Genomic DNA, 23446 nt, shown 5'->3' on the forward strand with positions numbered 1-23446 from the left:
TACATTAATCATTTTCAGAGGTACTTTGTGGTATTATCATCGGCAGAGTCTGCTTCTGACTGGCATCATCATTACAAGAAGTGAATAAAAGTACCAACCTCGCACTGCTTTCGCCATATTTCTATGTTCTTGCGCTGAGCTTTTGAGAAATGGTCCCATGCCTTTTGCCTGGTAGCAGCGGTGAAAACGGCCACAATCTGCTCAACTTTGGTGAATAAGGAAGTCAAACAAGACAAGCCATTTATGTTGTGCTTAGTACTACCAGCAAGTAAAACAGAGACAGCAAAAGCTCAATGAAAGTTCTCCTTATAGAGAGCACACCATCATTAAGCCTCCTTTGAGCGTGTCTCTGTTGTACAGTACTTACATTTATTTACCGCAGATATAGTTCCTTCAGGACTGAAAAATGCAACAGTGTACAATGAGTGGCAGCTGATTTAATAAACGTATTTCACATGCATGCACTCTTTCAGTGGAGAAAGGCGATAGACAAAAGTTTGTTTAATGCGATTCAACAGAAAGTAAAATTTTGTATAGTAAGCTAGCCTTTAGGAATACCCACCAATTGTGGGTTAAAATGTTTCCTTGGAGACAAATCTCTGTCTGGACTGGCTGCTGGACTTAAACATATCGAACTTTGTTGAAAATCTTATCTAATAAATGGTCAGATATGCTATGTGGTTGGCAGCTAGATAAAGAAGAGCCAAACATGTGAGTGACAGAATCTATGAATTGCTATACAATGTAACTGTAGATATTATGGTAGGCAATGAACTCCTTCCTTTGATAGAAAAGAGGCAATTTAAGTTAAATTTAAAACATACAGTGTTTTCCAAAAGCATTCACCTTCTTCCATTGTCCCATTTTGTTGAATCACAAATAAACCATACACACTTTTTTGAAAACAAAAAATTCTCAAAACAAACACTTTTAAGGGGGAATAAAGTCAAATGTTGATAAAAAAAACAATAAAGAAAAAACTAAATCTAAAATACTGTATGCTTATTATTCACCCCCTTTGCTACAGCAACCCTAAAGTAGTTCAGGAACACAAAATTACTTTGACAAGTCACATTATTAACGTATTGTAGTGATTAACATTATTTCAGCATAAATGTACCTTACGCAGAGTCCTTTGGCCTGGTAGAGAACTGATTTAATTACAAAGAGCAAGGAGTTTTCTAAACAACCCAGGGATAAACTTGTAGAAATGCAGCTGAGGAGAAGGGTATATGAAGTCTGTTATTGAGAAGTGGGTGAGACAAAATGGGATATCATTGGAAGGGGATGAATACTTTGGCAAGACATTGTGTGCATACAAGTTTCAGATTCTTGTCAAAAGGTAGCCCTGATGTTTTTATAGTCAAAAATACAACCTATCATCTCTCATGAAACAGAACATTTTCGCAGAAGTTACTGTAACTCTGCAAATGCTTTGATTTGTGCTTTGTAGAAAAGTAAGCAGATAAAAAACGTGCTACAGAAAGAAAATGAATAAAGTCTTTGCCTACCTGTGAGGGTCGATGTTAACTGGGCCAAAAGAGCTCTCATTGTTACTTACCCTGACGGTGTCTCTCTCTCGGTTCTGACTACTGTCTATTACTGTACTGCATGTTTTCAGTATACTAATATCCTAAGGGAAGAGTGATCTTGAGTATGAACCCTGTAGTCATTGTAAATGGGATAGCCCTCATTATTTAAATTTCCAGTAAAATTACTGAAATCTGGGCACGGTTTAAGAACAAAATCTGGGTGGCGTGCATATTAACTGAACAGATGTGAGGCTAAATGGGTGAGTAGATTTTTTCTTTTTTTCTTGTTAAAAGTTGGATTCCAATTTTCCTCTTCTGGTGTCGGCCAGACAGCAGGGGGAGCAGGAGGATTTGGAGAATGGCTTGTGTTAAATACACAGACTTACAGCAAAATACCATAAAGAATCACTCCATACAGTATAGAGTAGATGATAATGATCAGGTGTAATGGAGAATGGCTAAATGCACTGCAGCCTTGAAAGAATTAGTATGGGTGCAGTTACAGTACACATTTTAAATTGTTGGGCTGTTGCGGTCTTTATTTCCCAGATATGTGGAATGGTATGTTTTCACACAACTTTATGAAAGACATTGGCCCTGTGGCACTGGGACATATACATCACTGTCTGACATGAGAATTGACCCAGTACTGACGCCCTATTCCACAGGCAAAATTGCATGACAATGTAATTACTTACATTGAGTCAGGATGCACAAGAGGGCATTTCTGAACTGTTCCTTGGCCAGTTCCAATTCTTCCTCGTGCACCGCCTTTTCACTCATCAGCCTCCGCACATGGCTGTTAGCTGACTGAATCATGGAGTAGAAGTGATTGGCCGACCGGCGGTTCACCTCTCCTCGATCGATCCAAGTGAGCAGCACAGTGATGGCCTCTGTGAATTTACTGTCATCTGAAAGAGCCAAGATGAGAACCGTCACGGGCTGTGGTGTAATGAAACGAGCACTCTCATTGTCACGCCATCTAAAGACCAAAGGCAAAGAGACCTTTTTATTTGTGCCCACATACCAATATTCTTTGTTTCTCTATTGTTAGAATTTATTCCTTGACACTGCCTACTGTATATCTTCCAGCGGCAGGATTTAAAAGTGATTTTTAATATTTGCACACAGGCCGCTACTGCAAAAGGTGCACTTTATTTTTTGGAATACAATACATTATAAACATGATTTGGCAGAGGTTACAGATACTGTATATAGAGAGAAAGGGCGGTGTCAAGAGGCTAAACCCAAGCTCAAGAAATTTAAACTAAAACCCAAAGATGTTAAATAGTGGGTTTTGCATCAGTCATAAACAAAAAGACAAAAAAATAAAAATGTAAAAATTACAACATCAATAATAAGTTAAATTAAATATTTTATCCCTTATCCACACAAGGGGGAGGGGTCGTTTCAGACCCATCAACTAGGGTCATTTTGCTGTTTCATGCGCAATCTGTCCTTGACTTTGCTTGTTTGACCCAGCCAGAAAAAAGAGCATCAAAGAGACCAAGATGGATGCCAGCCCAAGAGTATACTTTAACTTAGTTACACCAATTAGACTGCATTGACCAGCCCAAGGACAAAGGTTAAAAAAACAACGGGACAAAAACATACCTTTCAAGAATGATTTCCTGAAAATCTGATGACCTTCAGAGAAAAAGGTGCTTAGCAGGATACATGAAGTAGCATTCTGCTCGCTGAGGCTCATGATCAAACTCTTAAATCGATAAAACGTATATCTGCTCGCCAGCCTATACCTCAATCAATATTACATTCTAAGTCTCCCTACCATTCTATTAGCTATACTTTTGCAAGTTTTAAAACTGTTACTTTTGCTTTACAGCCAAGCAATTGTTATTTGTAGTCATGAGCTTAAGATGAATGATATATTAGTTTTATGTTTGTGTACTTTCCTGCATACAATTGATTATATTGGAACAGAAACATACATGTTTCTGACACACTAATTTCAAGTTAATATATGTATTGGGACAGATTGTAAAAGTTGTATATCCCATTGAAGCAGTAACTGAATGAAGTCAGCAACACACTTAACCCCCAAAACTCTCTGAGTAACGATTTGTGATACATTGCCACGCCTTTGAAATCCTGTCTAATACTGGGGGCTTCTAACTTGACTTTTTCTTTCAGCATATAAAATACATGCTCGGTTGGATTGATGTGGTCTAGCTTTTGCACAATTTTCTCCTGATGCACTCCTTGGTTGTGGGTCATTAACATGTGGCATGGCAAAGCTCTGACCTATAAGAATGGAAGCAACAAGATGTTTCTCCAACCTTAGCATCCATTCTTCAGCCTTCATCAGTTACATCATCAATAAAGACCAGTGAACCATTTCCAGAGGCAGCCATGCATGCCCAAGCAAAACACTACTTCCACCATGCTTCACAGAGGAGTTGGTGCGCTTAAGATAATTCGATCCAGGGCAAATTGCCGCCCAACAGAGTTTGGGAGCCTTTTACTGGACATGGGCGGACAAGTGTTTCAATACACTTCTGAATTCAATCTGCTGCCATCATCAGGTACATCATCAATAAAGACTGGGGAGCCAGGTCCAGGGCTGGCCATACATGCCCAGGCCATGGTATTGGTACTCAGTGGGCTCCCTTATGTTTGAAGTGACACTTTTTCCAATGACCTAATCTTCAGCAGGCGTGCTGAACTGATACTATTATTTTTTACAACCTAAATGATTCTAATGGTGTAAAATAGTGTGATAACAAAAGCTAAAACACTGCTGCTTTGTAGAAGATACTGTGTTAAAGAAAACTAACATGGCTGTTTTGTTTTTTGCTGCCTGTTTTTTAGTGCACAACAACATAATTACCAGGATGGTATCATTTCATTGACATAATAATTAAAGCAGTATGCAATGTTTTAAGATTAAATTGACTCAAAGCATTTAATTTGATTAAAAGGTCAGAGCAAACAGTTTTAAATGTGGGTCGGTACAGATGTTCAAGTCTTCCAGTCCATGATCTGAATTGTTGATTTTGTGTTAAAAAGTAAGAAGTGCTTATATTGTACTGTATATTGTAGGAATGTATCCCTTTGAAGGAAACTTCTCCACAGCGTTTACTTTTCTGTACATTTTCAGGTAGCGTGAGTCCCAACAGGTCCCTCTGTACCTTTTTTAATATTTTTCAAATGCCTTTAGGTTTTCAAATGATTGTTTTATACAATGTGTGCATGTAGGTTTATTATATACACTATACATAAAATTATCAGTTCTTTATTTCAACCATTCAGAACCATCACTGAGCTACAAACAACTATTCAAGAGTTCAAAGTAAAAAAACAAGTTATTTATGTGTGGTAACTGTAAAAAGCAGTTCTTTTGTTCAACCATTGGTGAGATTCAGTTTTTTTAGTGGCACACAAGTGACACGGTCTTCTGTCTTTTCAAATTAATTACCTGTCCTGCCAAGTCAAAAGCCCAAATTCAAAGTTCAAGACTTGTTCTACTTTCCCAACAGGCCACAAATGGTTAAAACAGCATTCCGCTAACAGAAAGTTTTATACTTATATAGTATACATATTTATACTTCATTCAGGGCCTGTTTTCATCCTTGAATGAATCAGAGCTAAACAAACTATTAGGTTCAATTAAATACATACCATCTTTTATTGACTAATCAACCCTCAACATTTTTTCTATAAAAATGTGAAACAGAATCTATTGTTTACGTTTAAGTGGATTGATTATTTGCAGCTGGTCCCATGATTCCTCAGCTCCCTCTCTCCCAGCCAATAGTAACGTCACACTTTTTCACTGGTTTACTGGCTCCACCTGCTCTGATCAAAGCCTCCTCTCGAATAGTGACTGAATGTTAATTGCAACTTCAAGGCTTGAAACAAAGCAGAGACAAAACAATTGCCTTCCCATTCAGTCTAAATTATCCGTGTATTTCAGAATCCCCACACAATCTGTGCACTAATTACTTCCTTTTTTTCTCCATCCAATGTGATTAATCAAATTTTAATAATTGAAATCTGCTGTTGAGACATTATTGGCAGTGCTTTAGAAACGAATGCATTGAATTTAGACAAACCATAAAGCTACTTGTTTATTGGTTTGTTTTTGGGCATATCTTTTGGAAATACCACTGTAAGGCTTTTCAAAAACATTTTATTTACAGTGTTTTTCCCACAACATTACTGTTTTATGCAACATAAAATGTACATTGGGAGCAGATTTGATATTTATTTCTATGGCTTTCAGTTACAAAATAAATCCAACCTAAGTCATTCCAGCTATTTTCAGGAGTTCTTTGAAAGAGTAGCTTTTAAATTGAAGAAATATACTCATCATGAAGTGCTGTAATGACAAAAGAACCTATATAGATATTACCAAGATTAATACCAGAATTAGCCATGTACTGGATAATGTTCACATCAGTTAATGACAAGCAAAAACGAAAACCTTTTTACCTTTACAAAAATAACCTAAAGAGGTATATAGACATTTTTATGTACCATAAAATGTATAGGCTATTTTTGTAAGTGCTACTCTCTGTCTTTCCTTTTCAGCATGAAATTAACGTTTTATTCTCCCATTACCACTTGTCAACTCTACTTTTTCCATTCAAATCCACATTCTGACACAGCTCTGTACTCAAAGCCCTGAATAAAATAACATTAAGCAATATCATGCAGTGCAGATACAAGCATCATAGTTAATAGCGAACACAGAATATGAAGGACATAATGCATCTAATAATAGAAAAACTCTAAAATAAGGGTACATACAGTAAGAAGCCATTGGGTCACTGAAAACAAACGTCTTCTTATTACAATACTCAGATCTTATGACTGATGAAGAAATTCATTTTTATGACACTTGCATAGGAATGACATTTAGCAACAGCAGAAATAATTGGATAATAGCAGAAATAATAATCAAGCAAAATGCGACTGAATGTGCCATAGTGGAGAGGGAATTTAAAACATGGAATGTGCCTCAATTGTGCAATGAAGCCACAACATCCTCATTCAAAATCAGAGCAAGTATCACCATCCTTTCTAGTGAACCCAATTCCAACACCATCTGCTGCGTGATTTTACAAGCTACAAAATTAGTTTAAATACAGAGGGTTTACAGTCATTTACAGTTAGTACAATCATTCATTTTCTAAGAATTTCCAAATTCAGTCATGAGCATGATTGATTTTATTTACTTGCTGCTTGTAAAATGGAAATAAAAGGCATTAACCAATAAATCATTTGAATAAATGTGATTAAAAAGCAAGATGGTACTGTAAATGCGATCCAGGGAAAGTGGAGGACTTGAGAGTCTAGGAAATTTTCAGCCACAGTAAAACCTTTTGCACACACACAATATTTTTATCCCATTACAAACAACGAAGAAGAGAAAACATTAGTTTCATAGAAATAGGAACATCAAGCATCCTATTGACACATTTTCCTCTCCTGTGACTGTCCTGCATTTAAGACGTACATCATATTGCAGTGCAAATTAAGTTTGCTTTTGACTAGTTGGTTTTTACAGAAAACCAGTGTTTGTATATCTGTTCACGTTTTCATTTCTGTTCCTCCTCATTTGCAATTGCAGGTTTTGTAACACAACGGTTTTGAAAACGCACAAAGGACTGTCTGTCTAATGTCAATTTTTAATTCATCTCAATGTCGGCTGATTCTGTTATATCTCCAAGCTTCTCTGTGGTGCCCTTTGGGCTCAATTAGCACAGGGGAAAACTCTCCAGTCAGGATGTACAGTACTGCAAAAACAAAATGAAAATCATTTGGCTGTGGTAGTTAGATTGCAGATGACGAACAGGCTGCAGAGTTAAGCTCACATTTTATAAACGCACTTGGTCTCCCCTGAGATGACGAAATTTAAAAGGAATTCACCCCAGGCCCATTTCTGCAAAGCCTGTTTGAGTATTGATCTAATTTCGAGTCTTAAGAAATAAAAACCTAAATAATATTTAATAATATAGCTTTCAAAAATTCAGATATCAGAAGTATAAATGCTTTTGTCGGAAACCGTTTTAATATTAAGATTTTGCTTCCAACAATTGCAGAAATGCAGAACAATTCCCAGATATTTTTAAACTTCCTATTTATGTATTGAGATGCTACAAACACTAATTATTTTATGTGACCTAAAAAGAGTAGAACAAATTGCCTTTGGCAAATAAGATTTTTAAGAGCAGAATATACTTTGATAAAAATATATTACATACTAAATTGCAAGTAATCTGGAGTAATAACATCTTTATTTATTGTTTAATATCTTGATTTATGAGGAAGGATCACATTGGAGAAATACGTGGAGCTACTTTGATGACATTGTACTGGAACAGTAAATTGTAATGACTAAATAAGTAATGACTAAATTAATAAATTGATCCATAAATACTTTAAATCACTAATTGTTGATTACTGAATTTCTGTGATTTTGAATTACTAATTAATAATGACCGTAATTATAAATTACTCATGAATAATTATTTATAAATATGATCAATGGCTCTTCCAACAAGCTCTGTCTTAGGCCTTGTTTCTTATTTAGGCTGATAAGGATCACCCTAAGCTGTACCAGAGAACCTGCCAGTAATTGGCAACCCCAAATCAGGTGAGTAAAACAAAAAAGTAATTGCTTAGTAATAAGTAATACAATCAGTTTGTATTCCTGATTGCAAAAAGATCGGGAGGTGAAATGACTGTAGAAGGAGGATGATAATGTGCTTTATGGTAAAATGCCATTTTCATTTGCAGTTGTCAAGAATGCGAGGTTTTATTAAATATGTATCAGTTAATCAAACTATCAAAGTCACCAATGAATATATTTTCTCTCAATGTGGTTATGGAAAAAGAAAGTGCAATATTAGCAGACACCCTACAGGACAGAATTGCAGTAATGCCTCTTATAGTATGTACGGATCTGAGATTACAAGTGTTGCTGAAATCCGGGAATACAGCTGATAGCTGACTCACCCAGCACACTGAGTGAGCCGAAGATCTATGCAAAATGGGCTATGAAGCACTTGCCTTTTCCAAACTGTATTGACACAGCATTCAGAAAAAAGACAGATAATAGCATAGCCTTTCCTAACACATCTTAAAGAGCTGTAATACAATATGAAGATTTAATGAAGGAGACAAGTCAAAGAACTTAAAAAGACAAAGACAAAGAGCTTAAGTTTTAAACTAAAAAATGAGACTTCAGCGGCAAATCCCCCTGTGTTGCTTCCATCCCTGTAGATCAGAAGGAAGACTGCTTGGATTTTTAAATACATCGGTTCTACAAAACAAACAACATATGGAGAGCATGGATTCACAGGTGCCTGTGCATTGAAGTCTCAGATTCAGCAGGAATTGTGTGTACTGTAATCTGTGATGCTACAATGACACATGGTTTAGCTGAGGAGCCTGGGGAGAACAGCTGGATTGAACCAGCGCAGCTCCACTCACAGGAACAGGTGAAGATGGTGCTTACGTACTGTAGATGTGCCAAGAAAGCCGCTGTTAATCTGCTAAGTGCCTACTGATTCATTATTTTCATCATTTCATCATCTGATGTGAAATATTATACTACAGCAGTAGTTCAAGTAGGTAGCTGTGTCAGCATGCATAAGCTGCAAGGGAACAAGTAAAGGTTCATTCCATGCTGAAAAGAGAAGGAAAGGAACACAACGTTTCGGTTGTGGAACCTTCTTCGGGGGTGACACAACAGAAGAAGGCTCCACAGTCGAAACATTGTGTTTCTTTTCTTCTCTTTTCAGCATGGAAACAACCTTTACTTGTTCCTTTATAGCAGTATATGTCAATTGTATTTAAAAAAAAACGGCTATTCAACATAAAGGCATAAAAGTTAAAACTCCATACAAGATCGCTCACCAACTCTTCAGGCCAGAGCTCATCCAGGTTTGCAATGTATTAGGACTAGACAGCACGTGATTACCCCCTAGATGGGACACAAGTCCATCACAGGTACGCCCCCCGCAGTACTGGTTCCCATTTACAGTGGATTTAGTGGATGCAACCAGGGTGGGTAGGTTTTTTAATTTAAATTATTTTCCGTTATAATTATCTATGCGTTTTTCTTTTGAATTTTGTTGGTTGCAAAGTCACATTAAAGATTGAAAAATGTCTGACATGATTTATCTTGATTTCTGGCTTTACATCACGAAAACCTGCAATTTCAATAAGGGTGTCTAGACTTTTTATATCCACTGTATACAGCTGGGTGGACTGGAGCAAATGGGGTAAAAAACCTCCCACAAGGTACAACAGAATTGTCTGCAGTGGGGATTTACTCATCTAACTATGCTGGCCATTTAATGTATACGAAGATTAAGATTTAAACCATTTAATCTCATTCATGAAATAATGTTTTGACATGTTACCCATAACCAGAACCAAAGTTTGTAATTAGCTTTGTAAAACACTTTACAGAAATATTTCCTACATTTCATAGGAATAAAGTACATCCCAGCAATTGAACCTTGTATAATGAGCCTTGGCTCACACATAAACTCATATTGGACTCATATTGGACAGTATCAAATAGCTAAAGAGTATGCCATTACTCTTTGTTTACTTAACTGTGCAGATGGCTTAGAATATCTATTATTGTAAACAACTGTATCTACTCTGCAATTCATACAAATTTTCATCTTCTATTTTGACAAGGAAGCTACAGTATATTCAGCTGAATCTGAAATTGCCCAGAAGCACACAAGTGGGCTCTTTTAAGAAAGGACAGCTCTTACCTTTGAGCCTGTCCGCCAGTACGCTGGCCTCGTGCTCCGAGTAGTGCATGATGGGAGGAGGGGAGGGAGGTCGCAGCCTCTCCTCCTCCATCTTTCGCCGGTGCCTCTCCTCCCTCGCCAGGAGCCGCTGCTTGCACTCCCACTCGTACAAATCGTCCCTCGCCTGCGCAAAGTCAACGTGCAGGCGCCCCGAATCCTTTTTGTCCGTGCTGGAGCCAATACGCATGCGGTACCCTACAGAAAAGGTCATTTGCGAAGACTGATTTTTAAGTCCCACTTGGCGCCAAATAAAACACACAGGGATTTTGGTGCTGGGGCCTCCTCTGTCTGTTTCTGTTCTTTCTTTTCACATTTCAGCACGAAGTAAACCTCTACATGTTCCCTTCCAGCTTGTGCACTGACATGTTTCCCCACTCTAACTTCTCTCCCTCCAAAAATAAACGACTCACACCTAGAGGTCACACTAGGGCTCAGCAGACTTCCAAGAACAGGGGGTTCATTTAGATTGATATTTTATATAAAAATGTTCATAAAATCGTGCTTTCACTGAAAAAAATGTATAGAATCAAAGTTAAAATGATTCAGAAAGAAAACCTGAAATCAACTAAATTCATGGAAACTGCCCAAACTCTTCTACACTTGATTCTACTTTTAGTCTTGATAAAATATGAATTGAGAATATTTAGAATCAGGTCTGTAGGACTTAAAACTAAATCTAGATCATGTTTCATTCACTCATTCAGAATGACTTCTTACTATTTTCAGACAGCAGGATGAAATTGCACTATAAATAAAAGCCTTGATAAGTCTTGCTCTCTGGGGAGATTTGTCTCCTTGGTGACAATAAAGAAGGCCTTGGACAGTTTAGAAATATGACCTTATATATTGTGTTTTTCAAGCTGATGCAGTTCAGTCCTTACAATAAAATTCAAAGTCTGAAGTTAATACCCGAAAGGTAGATAGCTTTATCCACCATGAACTCCTCAGTAAAGCGAATGTGGCAGAAATTCTTCTTGCTCTTCCTGATGGCAGTAATTTCCCCACACTGGTCGAACACTTCTCGTATTATCTCCTCATTGGCATTCTCAGGGAGTCCTCCGACAAAGACAGTCTTACACCCTGGGGGCCTTTCCCTTGTTGATGGTGGTGGGAGATCTGAAAATCAGAATAATAACTTCATTAATCTGTTGCCTTTGCTGTTTTTTTTTATTAATGTCTGGAGGGATGTTCTCAACTCTGGACATTCTGCTTTCTCTGCATTTTCTCCACAGGGATTTAGATGTAATTTGAATAAAAGAGGATATATTTAATTTATGTACCGAGGCTCACTTACCCCATACGGCTTCAACAGATTCACAAAGTTACTATCAGGAAAATGGCAACATCTTTTCTTGATTGGGTGCACGGACTTTTTATTCAGTGGACATGACATGGTTAAATTCTGGAGATAAATAAGGGAATTTTGTAGCGAATAAATGGTCCTGCCTAGACCTTTACACTTGGGCCTCTCCATCAATTGGCCTCCTATACTCCTAAACGGCGTATTTTTCTGAACTTCTGCTCCTCTCTGACACCCATCATGGTTGTCTACAGAAAACCCTAATTTACCACTTAAGACTTAAGAGGACTTAGTTCCTCCACTAATGAGTCTACTGGTGGTGATATAATCTGGACTCCAACAAACTCATGACACAAAGGCTTTGATCTCTTAATAAACGCGGCACATTGGCTCCTTTCTGTGATTTTCTTGCTTGTCACAAGATTCGACATTCAAAAGGTTCAAAAACCTCATCACCTGGGAGCCCATTGAACTCCCTCACTACAAAAAGTGATTTATTGCTTATGCAACATTCAAAAACACTTGAATCTGTCATAAATAACCAATTAACCAAAATGAGGGCAAAAACATTGAATCAATATCCAAAGTCATTATACTTTAATTCGCATCCAATAGAGCAATATACAGTACTTGTCTTGAATGATACTCGTGTATGATTTCTTAGTTTTTTATTTCATCATGCTTATATTTTCTTTGAAAAATGTTCTTCTATACATTATATCTTAAGAAACATCACAACTATAAGACCTGTATCTATTGTTTATGAAATAATGTGTGTGTTAGCATACAGCTTTTCTTCTCCAATTTCACACATGAATCAGGGTCATGATCTATAATCCGCATTCAAATTATTCCTTAGTCTGTTACTCTCAGTTACAAACTGATTTTTAAAAATGATGACTAGAAATACAAGTACAAATTTCTTATATTTTCTCCGTTCCTAATTTTTTCTCTTTCTTTCAAGTCAAAATTTCACTCCTGTCTCATTCTGCTCGTATATACATATTCTTTTATAGAAATCACAGAGTTTAATGATGGTAGCTTGATGCACACAAAGCAGCAGGCAGACCATTCTGTTGTTGTGTTTTCCAGCTGCATTTTACAATTTGTCAGCAGAATCTCTTTTTGTTTTATATTATGAAATGATCATACAGGAGAAAATACAAGAACAGTGTGTATTCTGTTCTCACCTGTCGTTCCTGCTGCTCAATTTTAAATTTTAATCAGATATTCAGTTTTTTTATCAGTGCCTTGTAGTAAAGAAACCTGGGATTTAATTTAAACTTTGATCTGAAGCAAATGACAAAGCTCTCAAAAAGGAACATCCCAAAAATCCTTAGCCCACAAACCTGGATGCCTTCCAGCAATCATGGAATCTACCAAAGTATACATTTCCTTTTATCTGCTCATTGGCATTCTGTGCAAGCCCTCTCACAAAGAATATAGTCTATCTCACTTAACTGTCAACAGCTTTGAGGCTGCCTACCTTTGTACTGAAGGAATGAAATTGCTTTATATCTTATTCCCGAGAAGATGTCTTCAACATGGATCCTTGTGGTTGGATCTATTTTGAGAATTACCCTTTATATTTTTTTTCACATGGCACATGCAAATACAGTTTCAACTGAAGAGCAGAACTACATTTTTTCCAGTTGCACTTGATGTAAAATAATTCAAATTCATATAGATGGTTTTATTAATCTGCTCGTGCAAATAGAAGCGAAATCAATGATATAAGGGTGCAGCAGATACAGTATAAGAGCTTTCATTCGATCAGCTGGTGGCTGACATCATGCCAGGCGTATATCTGCATTGTGAGAGCAGGATGTACAAAACTGAAGGACAGGCAGGTAATGTTCAGCGGGAAGCTCAGTGTGAGACAAGAACAAAATCAAGCGCTTCTGACAACAAGCCTTTACTAGAGCATCTTTTTAAAACTGTACTTGCAGGGTGCTCAGAGCATAAATTGTGAGCATTTGAACAGCTTCTATGTGCACTGGAAAAAGTAATTCGCTTTTTTTTTTTAAGGACAATAGCACGAGACAGTTCTTGGAGGTTAAATGAGGTATGTGAGCTCTGCTGTAAAAACTGTTACATGTGCTGGTTACTCATTTTCTTACTTGGGTTCTGTGGAAAGAGAGTGCAGCTCTTGCAGTGGATAATTTCTTTGATAAGAGGAAGCTCTGCAGGCACAGGAGGTGGAGGAACCAAGCTGATCCCGGCCATCAAAGGGTTAATAGGGGTGATTCCGGTCATTATTCCGAGACTAGGGTCAAACCCTGGGATGCAGATGGAATCTGAAATAAAACAGTGTCACTGTATTTCCGCATAGGCAACAGATACCACATTTTCAATCCTATTTAGTGCATTGCGCAAATAACATTAATAATTAAATATATTTTTAAATCTCACCTGAAACAACAATTCTAATTTTAACTTAACCAAGCATTGGCACTTGGAGCCAAACTTAATGGCATCTTTGAGCACAACCCAACTATATCCCTCTGAAATAATGATAAGATCAGCTCATTTTAATTGCTATCAAATCTAACTTGCAGTGATAAAGATCACCACCATTTATCACTACTGCTTTATCAAGCATAATCCTTATTCGACATGTAATATACAGTTAAAACCAGGAGAGTTTTTAGTATCATGTTTATGTGGCTGCTAAATTGAAGGAGGTATTCAGATACAACTCAGATCAGTGATGGGGTTAAGATTTGATTGTTTTTTATTTATTTAACTTTAGAATGACCCTTTACTTTGTTATACTTCAGTCAGAGTTATGGCTACATTGACTTGCGTAAGATCACCTAAGGTGGAATTTGAACTTATCTTCTTAAGCCTAACTCAGACTACAACAAAATATGATGGTAACCCAAAAACTACTCAGAACAGCACTACCTCAGTTAAAATGCAGATGGAAATGTTTAAGGATGTATTACCTTAACCTTGATCTATACCCCACAGTAATGTCATGGTATTAGTAATACTTGTTTGAAATGAATTATGTTTACAGTGGAAGGAACATGGAAAACACACCATAATATGGAAAGTAATGGGAGTTCTCCACGTGACACAAAAACCCCTTCAAGACTTTTGAAAGAATGTAAATTCATATGTAAATTCACAATTTAAGAATGGATAATTCTAAAACAAACAAAAGAATGCAACTAATATAGATATGCATATAATTACCAGACAAGTCAATCAGGGGCAAACAGCACAATAAAGTTTTGAAACTGAACTCAGGAGGAGGTCAAACCCCAGTCTCACCCTCTTCCTACTGTACCTACTCACATATAAATCACATGTTTCAAGCTCACTCAGCCTCACATTTCTTTTTGCCCCCCTCCCTCCATCCCATCTTCCTCCTCCCAGACAGGTGGTCTTTCTCTCAGCTAGTTACCTCTCAATAAAGCAAACTAATTCAGTATCTGCCTCAACCCAGCCTTAAGTATCGTTGTCTGAAGCATTGAAATGTGTTCACTGAAAAGTTCATCATCAATCCATCAACCAAAGCATCAGACAACCTACAGTATAAACCTTAAGACACCACTGATTTTAAAATGTATAATTACACCCTAAAATAAAATGTTCATATAATTTTAACTAGTGTGCTCAGTCAAATAATTTTTTCTCACTGGTGTTTCTAATATTTTTGTCATTCTTAACACTGCAAGAGATTTAATGGAGAAAATCAAAACTAACATTAAAAACACATTTTTCTTTATAACAGTTTGATTATCAAAAGCCTAGATATGACTTTAAATTAATACTGCATGTCAACAGAATGCAGAGACTTGGAGCCACTACAACAATCACTGAAATTTAAGGTTAAGATTAAGAAGAGATAAAACACATTTCAGGGCTCTTTATATCATTTTTAAATATTTTTTTCCATCAGGAAAGACTCAAACCCACAAAATTTCCTTCCCTTGGCTTCACACTCTGCTATTTTTTGCCAGACCTTAAAAATGTGTTGTATTTATTTTTCTGATGCAGAAGTGGGACTTGTGGTAAAGGCAGAATATTTTAACAGCTGATGTTTTCTTGTGGAAAGCAGCTGTCCATAATTAGATTTCATTTGCATTTAGGTAGGATGCATGCAACCAAGCTGCATTTTCTCTAAAGGCCCATCTGCAATGTGCAATTCATAAAGAAGTGTTTCATTTTTTGCACATTGAACACAGTGCTTTAAGAAGAGAAACCCAATGGCACAGGAAATCCACATTTTATTGATGGATTGTTAGTACACCACAGCGTAAATGACAAAGGTGATGAAGTGAAATGAAGAAAAATAATCTATAACTTAGTTTCCCTAATTGCAAGGCTGCAGTGAGAAACGTTTAAAATAACCTTTAAAGGTAAGTCTGAATGGAAAAGATGAAGTTGCGCTTTCTGTCTTTCATTGCTGGATTATACCTACTATGTTCACCTACCTCTCTTTTTGGTTTGATGAAGACCACAGCTTGATATTGAGTTTATGTAGGTTTCCCTCTCTCTCACAAAGTGATTCAAATATTTTTAATCTTAGTGCTGCATGGCTAGATATGGAATACACTGAGCATTAAAGAAATCTATAACTGATAACTGAAGAAAATTCACAAACATATTATCTGATAATGATAGAAGAGGTATTTGTAGTGGTTGCAAAGAAATGTTATTGTAATAGTCATGATATAGGTAAATTCATAACGCTAATTAATATTTGTCATCAACAGGTCCAATAAACAGGGGGTCTACTGTGAAAGTCACAATGGGAAGTAGTACAAACTGTACATCTGCAGTACATTTTTACACCAGGTTGCAGATGCTGTCTTGAAGAAGGTTATTACATTTGCAGATGTCGAGACTCTATTGTACTTTATTGTCCAAAAACATACACACATAAACATAATGACCTGTATTTTGAAGCTCAATATTAATAAAACAATTAATCAGTTAACTAAATTAGAGATGGTTTGTTAATAAAGTATAGAACAGTATTACATATTTTATAAAATAATGAAGAGCTTGAATCAAAGAAAGGAAAGAACATGGATTTTAATCCTTTCATCCCCATGTGTTTAACTTTGTTATTTTCTCATTTTCTAAAGTGTGTATGTTCGTATTTCTGTTTCTGAAAAAATTGTAGTTTGCATTTATATAGATTTTCATTATTTTCTTGAAAAAGTAGAAGAGTAAAATACTGGTTCAAAGGTCTTCAATAAACCACCAGCAAAGCCAGTCAACCTATAGACTCTTTTCCATTATTATTGTTGGTTTTAAAATATGAATAACTGTATGGGTAACTATTTTTACCTAAACAAACCATTCCGGTAGTTTTCTTCTGGAATGATATTAGAAATCAAATATAAACTTGGCTAAAAACCTGCCAAGAGTGTTTCAAGATTTATTACCACTGTTTAAAACTAGCATGAAAATGAGAAGTTTTTCTAACACAAAATATCTTTTAAAAGATTTCTATTTAAGATCTTCAAATATAATATGAAAGCTTAATTCAAATTTCATGTCCTTTAAATCCAGTGATTCATGGTCTACATAAGTTCTGCCTTCTCCCTTTTTTGTGGGCAGTCTCACAATACAGTGTTAACAAAACCAAATTTTAACAAGTGGAAACATCTCCTATATTTTGGGGAGGACAACATCTGTTACACCACAAGCCTTCCAAAAATAAATCTGCAGCTTGAATAAAACAATGAATATGCAAGAGAAAGAAGGAATGTTGTACCTTTCATAAGTTACACCATCTGTAAAAAAAAGTGTGTTCTCAGTCCTTTAGGAATTCATAGTTTTTACATAAAAAGTCTTAACATGAGCCTTTGAAATGTAATTAAAAACTGTGTAGCTACAGAGGCTTGTATAGGGTGGTAGGTAAGGTTGTGGGTTAAGGTCTCTGCTGCAAACTTTGCAAACCTTGAGTGAGGAGCTTTGCACTGATTGCTCCAGTCACCCAGCTGTTTAAATGAGTAAGTGGGAACCAGTGTATGGTGGGGGGTAGGGTCTGCAATGGATTGGGGTTTAATGTGGGGGGGGGGGGGGGGTTTCAACCCTCTGGTCTCTTACTGCCTTAGACAACAGGATAAGCTTTGGACTATTGTGGCTCAAATATGGAACTACCATCCTACTTCTTAAAATAAGTTCTGATCAATTGAAACAAGGTTTTGGACTGAAAATGGGGAAAGGTAACTGAGTTACTGTTTTTAAAACAGATATTTCTGTAACTACTTCAACTATACTGCTGCTGTACTTTGAGTGAGATAATTTAATTTTGTTCTATTCTGCCCAGCTGTATAAATGGGAACCAGCGTCTGCAATGGACTGCTGTGCCTTCCAAGGGAAGAGTCTAACTACACCCAAATGATCTTTAACTACTCAAATATGGAAATATTAAACATGGAAACATCACAGGAAGGGAGGAAAGGTTTGAAAACTGAAAGGAAAATAGTAGAAAAACATAAACATCTTCAAATTATAGCTAAATCTTTCCTGGCACATCTTTTAAGAGACCTTGGATTAATAGCTGGAAGTCTGTGGACATGTCACCACCCAGCTCCAATCAGGTGGTCTGAGTTACAGTAGATAACAAATGCTAAAACTAAACTGAAAAAAAACATACTTTGTGTTAATAAGATGTTTTATTAATCATATAAGAAAGATTTAGACAGCTTAGATGATGATTTTTGTTGTTTTTTCAGGGAAATAAAAACTAGTAATAAAATACACTTAAAAATCATGAAGCTCTTCTCCAGTTTATAATATTTAAGTCAGGATTAATTCTAAAAGTATAATATATATTTGTTGTCAATTACCACATCATTTACTGATTATCCATCCATCAATAAGATGACTAAGCTTTCACTGGTCAACAGGAAAGTGCAGTGGGATATGTTTCATAGCAGTTCCTCTCAAACAGGAAACCATTTGAGACCCACTTTAAACAAAGTACTTAAATGAATAATTTCATTTAAAAGCACATTATACAATTAACAAAATTCAAATATACAATTTAGGTTTGATGAGTCCAAGCAACTTTGGGAGAATATGATAATGCAGAATATCATAAATATGCATGATTTAAAATCTATTCATGTATTTTAATCTTAGCCTAATGTGCCTACAATCCATTGATGTTTCCTTGAAAGCATTGTCCTTTTCTATATTAATTACAACTTAATGCATGCAGCTCCTCAGCCTTGAGACATGACAGTTGTGACATGAAGTGAAACGAGGCACTGAAGATAAATAAATAGCACCATTCCTTATTCAATTTTTTAGTTCTATGATCTCTCCCATTAGGATATTGGGATAGACAACATAACAGAATTTCTGAATTCATTAAGAAAGAGAAGTGACTACATTCTACAGCATGAAAGATCTGCGCAGGACTCAGCCAAATTGTTTTGTAATCACTGTTTAATGCTAACGCCTTTATCTTGGAACTGAGAAAACTGAGAAAAGTCTGGTCTCTGCATATACTGTAGGCTTCAGTACCGTAAAACTTTGATTTAACAGTCCAAGAACAAACAGACTTCAAAAACAGTGGACAAAATCCAAATAATGTGTGGCTCTAATTATTGTTTCACTGTAAATTGCGAGAGAGAGTTGTTATAAAATGGGTTATTATATCATAGTGGCACAATGTTTAGCATGTTTAGCTTGGGCTCTGGGTTCAATTCCAGAACAGGGGTGCTATCTCTGTGTTTGTGTGGGTTCCCTCCAGGTGCTCTGGTTTCCTTTCACAGTCCCAAGACATAAAGATAGGTTAATTGACTTCTGGGAGAATTGTCATTTGTGCCATTTCAGATTACTTTTTGGATGTCATCTAGATCAGCTCATGGCCTATATTGTACCAGATTTTATTTAATGGTATTTTAAGAGGCCATACATTTAATATATTTTCAAAATACTAGCCACCACCATTACAAAAGTATTATGCAGTTGTAGTGTTTTATGTATTTAGGATCTCCTCCTGGACTTCTGTTGAAATATTCCTGCTTTGTGAGTAGGCTGAGGACGATCACACAAGGTGTGAATTGAAACGTGGCCGAAGGCTCTCACCACTAATGTCAAACAGGCCGGCTTTTGGCATCCCTGGTCTAGAGAAGAGGCCATGGAAAAGGAACAGAGGGTTACAAATGAGAGAAGGTCATTCAGCCCATCTAGGCAATGCTTAGTTGTTGTAGATGTAGTAGATGCTTCTCAGTTAGTTTTCTATGTACTGTAGGTGCGGGGGTGGGGTATATAGTTCTAATGTTGTAAGGAAAGAAAGAGCGTTAATTTGAGTGTGAAAGTCAAAAACTAAAACTTCTAAAGAAGCTTGAATCAGTTGTGTCAGTCGAATGCATGCTCAAGCAAGGAGTATGGTGTAATGAAACAAAGTGTGATTAATATAAAAAAGCAAGAAAAATCATTCATACAATTTTCATTAAAATTCTGTGCGGGTACAATTATAAGTATTGTACACTTGGTGCTAGAAACATCTGAAGTTTCCAGGCTAGTGGATTTAAACAGTGTTCATTATTGCTTCACAGTACATTATTTCTTTTGTTAAATTAATAGATTTATTACATGATATATTATTCATTATTGTTTTGTATTACATGTACTGCACTGTTTTCTTTAATTTTAATATTGGTTTCATTATTAATTGATATACTATTGTGAAATAGTATTTTCATTGGTACTTAAAGTTTCTATGTTCAATGGTGGTTAAAAAAACATCTATCTATACAGTATATACAATATAGGCACTTTGTGCTTTAACAGACACCTACCCTTAATGAACAGCCCTTTCCTTCAATTGGTACATTAAGTTGCGGTGTAATTGTATCTAATCTTTACTACTACTCCCCTTAAATACAGTAGATTATGCTTTGGTCATACAATTCCATAATTAATTACAACACGATGATAAGTAGACCTAAGTCTCCAAAGAAATGGCACGGTCATTGTCGAGTTCCCCATAGTCAGAAACATCTTACTGGTAATTTGCCTTTCTCTTTTCCAACTTCGAGGAACAAAGAAATATATAGAGGATTGTAAATGTATGTTTCATGGTATGCAATCTTAATACGATTTATTTGGCCTGTTCTTATTTATGTCACTGTTCTGAGGAGCATTACTATGGTGTCCCCAGAAGGACAAGGCCTGACTGCACATTCTGTGCATAATTTGTTAGAATTTGAGAACAAAACAAAAAAGATTCACTTCCGCTCTTTATCTTTTTTACTTCTAGAGGCATTTTCCAAACCTTCAGCAGTTATTACTATTTGCAGTTGAAAACAATTGATGAGTTCCTGGGACAACGTCATAAATTCAGCTTTCCAAAAATCTTAATCATCACTGATCATCAAATGATTCACTTTTTTTTTTACAGAGTACACCCAGCTCCTTGCAGATGTCATCATCCCAGTCTTGTGCCAAGTCCCTGAATACGCTGCCAAGGGGCACTTGAGGTACTTCCTTACACGTGTTCAATATGCATCTGGCTGTGCATAAGTTAAGGAAACAATAATTCATCTTCCATGTCCACTGTTGTTAAATGATGACTCCAATCTTCGAGTTTTACAACAGCAGAAAAGGATCTGGTGGGTTGGCCTCATTGAGGCCAAGAAGGTTTTGGAATAACATTGGGAACAATTCCCAAACAATTTCCCTTGACTAGCACGTTTGTATGGATTCACTTTGGCAGGTCCTTAGAGGGAGACTCAGAGGTGGCTATTTCTGAAGAGGAGAAGCAGGAGGAGAGACTGTGTGCTGAGCACAACATTGCTCCTTGTTCTACATTTGGTTTGTTACGTTTTGAAATATTAACAGTAACAAAATTATTTTTACAGAATATATGACACACCAGATACTTGTTATATCTTGTCTACCCCTAATAAAAAGGAAGATTTCCCAACTAGACTCCATAAGACTATGCTGCCATAAACCCAGGAGCACTTAGCCTGCAGTCTGATCAGAGATTACCTCAATGGAATTCTGTTGTGCACACAGAACACATTTCTCATGATTAATACAATTTGCTTGGCTAATGTAGTGGAACCAAAATTAAAATGCCAGAAATGGAACTTAAAGATGTCACTAATTAGTTCTTAATCAATGTACAGTGTTTCAGATTATTATGTGCAACCGTCAGAATATGTTATATTCATTTGCTTTGTAAAACATTTGTTTTACAAACAAATATCTATATTTGTTTAAAAAAACTCTTATCCAACACTTAGGAAATAATCGAATCACAAATTGCCAGGCTGACATTACAACATTAAAAGGAAAATAAAATGTAGGGTCAATGCTATTGAAAGCTTCGGCACGTTCATTTGCTTTGTAAAACATTTTCAATAAAAACAAAAGGGCAAAAATCATTGCCAATGTCCAAAGTAAATTCTTAGGATGACTGGGCGAAGAGCTGAAGGCAGTGTGAATAATTTTGTGTAGTTTCATAAACGGCAGGCATTGTGTGTTGAAGTTATTGCAAGTTAAACTCATTTCATCTTTAAACCTATCCACAACGAGAGGTTCTTATGTTCCTACATATCCACACATCATCAGAAACAGGCCACAATGTGTGAACTGAACTCTGTCATTGCTTGCTTGATCTACTGTAGTTCACAAAATTTACTTCCGTACTGTACCTAAGTAATATGTTAAAGAAATGTAACTGGCACCTGATTACCTGAGACGAGCTGCTGTCCGGGCAGTCCCAGTGGCATAATCCCAAGGTTGTTCATCGCTGTTGCCCATGCACTGGGGTCAGCTACAGGCACGTTAATGGGAGTCTGTTCTGTTCCTAAACTCCCTAAACCATCTGCTGCTGTCAGGAAACAGACAAACAAATGCAAAAGAGGGGCTACTAGTAATTAGACAGGATCGTTGGCAACACACAAGATGCCAGTTCTTACTGAGATATGAATTCAAATTAAAATTGAACAGATAACATTTCCAGAAGACAGCTGCTGCTGTTGGAGTTAAAGAAAAGATGGAGAAAGAAAATAGCTACATTCGGGTTTGTGCCTAAATAACCCTCAATTTTGTAAAACAAGTGCTTCTCCTCTCTTTGTATACACATAAGACCCAATTAAAGAGAGAGCAGCAACATAAACTCCAGCTGCAAGAACAAGACTTTTCCCTATTCACTTAACAACACTTAACAGGTCTACAATATCATGTTGCAGGTAGGTCACGACATGAAAAAATGCAATCGGTGTCTCATTTTCTAAATTACTTTTCTTCACAGAGCCAGAATTCCTTACCATTCAGCTTGCAGCTTAAACCGAAGATGTTTACCAATATGTTTAGTTGATCCCTGCTTTTAAGTGGATTTGTTTTAAATAAGAAAGTTGGTAATTATAACAATGACTATTGCTGTTGCTATCCTTTTTGTCGTTGTTCATTATTGGAATGTCAGTGCATTTAGTACTTCAAAAACCACGAAGGCAGACTCTTTGAGACCATCTCATTGCCTCTTTTTCTTCTCACCCAATAAACTGAATTATTTTCTTCAAGCTCTATATATCTGAAAGCACAATGTCATCTTTTCACAGCTGAGAATATTGTCTATACTAGTGACTGGTATTTCTGGCAGGCTGTGTCTCAGACAATGAAGACACTGAATCATAAAAAAAATTAAATGCAATTTTTCTCTAAAATAGTATATTAAAGGTCTTTGTTTTATTTGTGTGGGAAAACAAATACCCACGACCCATTGCCTCTAAAATAACTGAATTCCAGGTTATATATACTGTACATAATAACAATATGGTTTATATTCTCTTTTGTTTATAGTGGTCTGGGAGGCTGCAAGC

The 23446-nt window shown here is 36.4% G+C and overlaps 1 protein-coding gene across 4 annotated transcripts in view; it reads right to left on the reverse strand.

The window, feature by feature from the left end:
• Window positions 1-23446, reverse strand: part of enox1 (ecto-NOX disulfide-thiol exchanger 1) — an 83088-nt gene that overhangs the window by 14852 nt on the left and 44790 nt on the right. For 3 of the 4 annotated variants that reach the window (XM_088602581.1, XM_088602572.1, XM_088602597.1), the window contains 6 exons: window positions 22318-22455; window positions 13751-13927; window positions 11240-11446; window positions 10292-10525; window positions 2231-2443; window positions 99-205 (listed from right to left, as the gene is read on the reverse strand). In XM_088602581.1, coding sequence (XP_088458707.1) covers window positions 99-205; window positions 2231-2443; window positions 10292-10525; window positions 11240-11446; window positions 13751-13927; window positions 22318-22455 — 1076 coding nt within the window. The remainder of the gene's footprint in view (window positions 1-98; window positions 206-2230; window positions 2444-10291; window positions 10526-11239; window positions 11447-13750; window positions 13928-22317; window positions 22456-23446) is intronic. The other variant, XM_088602588.1, reaches the window with a different exon arrangement.

This window comes from Lepisosteus platostomus, chromosome 2 (genome assembly GCF_059453375.1).
Source record: "Lepisosteus platostomus isolate fLepPlt1 chromosome 2, fLepPlt1.hap1, whole genome shotgun sequence".
Lineage (NCBI taxonomy): Eukaryota > Metazoa > Chordata > Actinopteri > Semionotiformes > Lepisosteidae > Lepisosteus > Lepisosteus platostomus.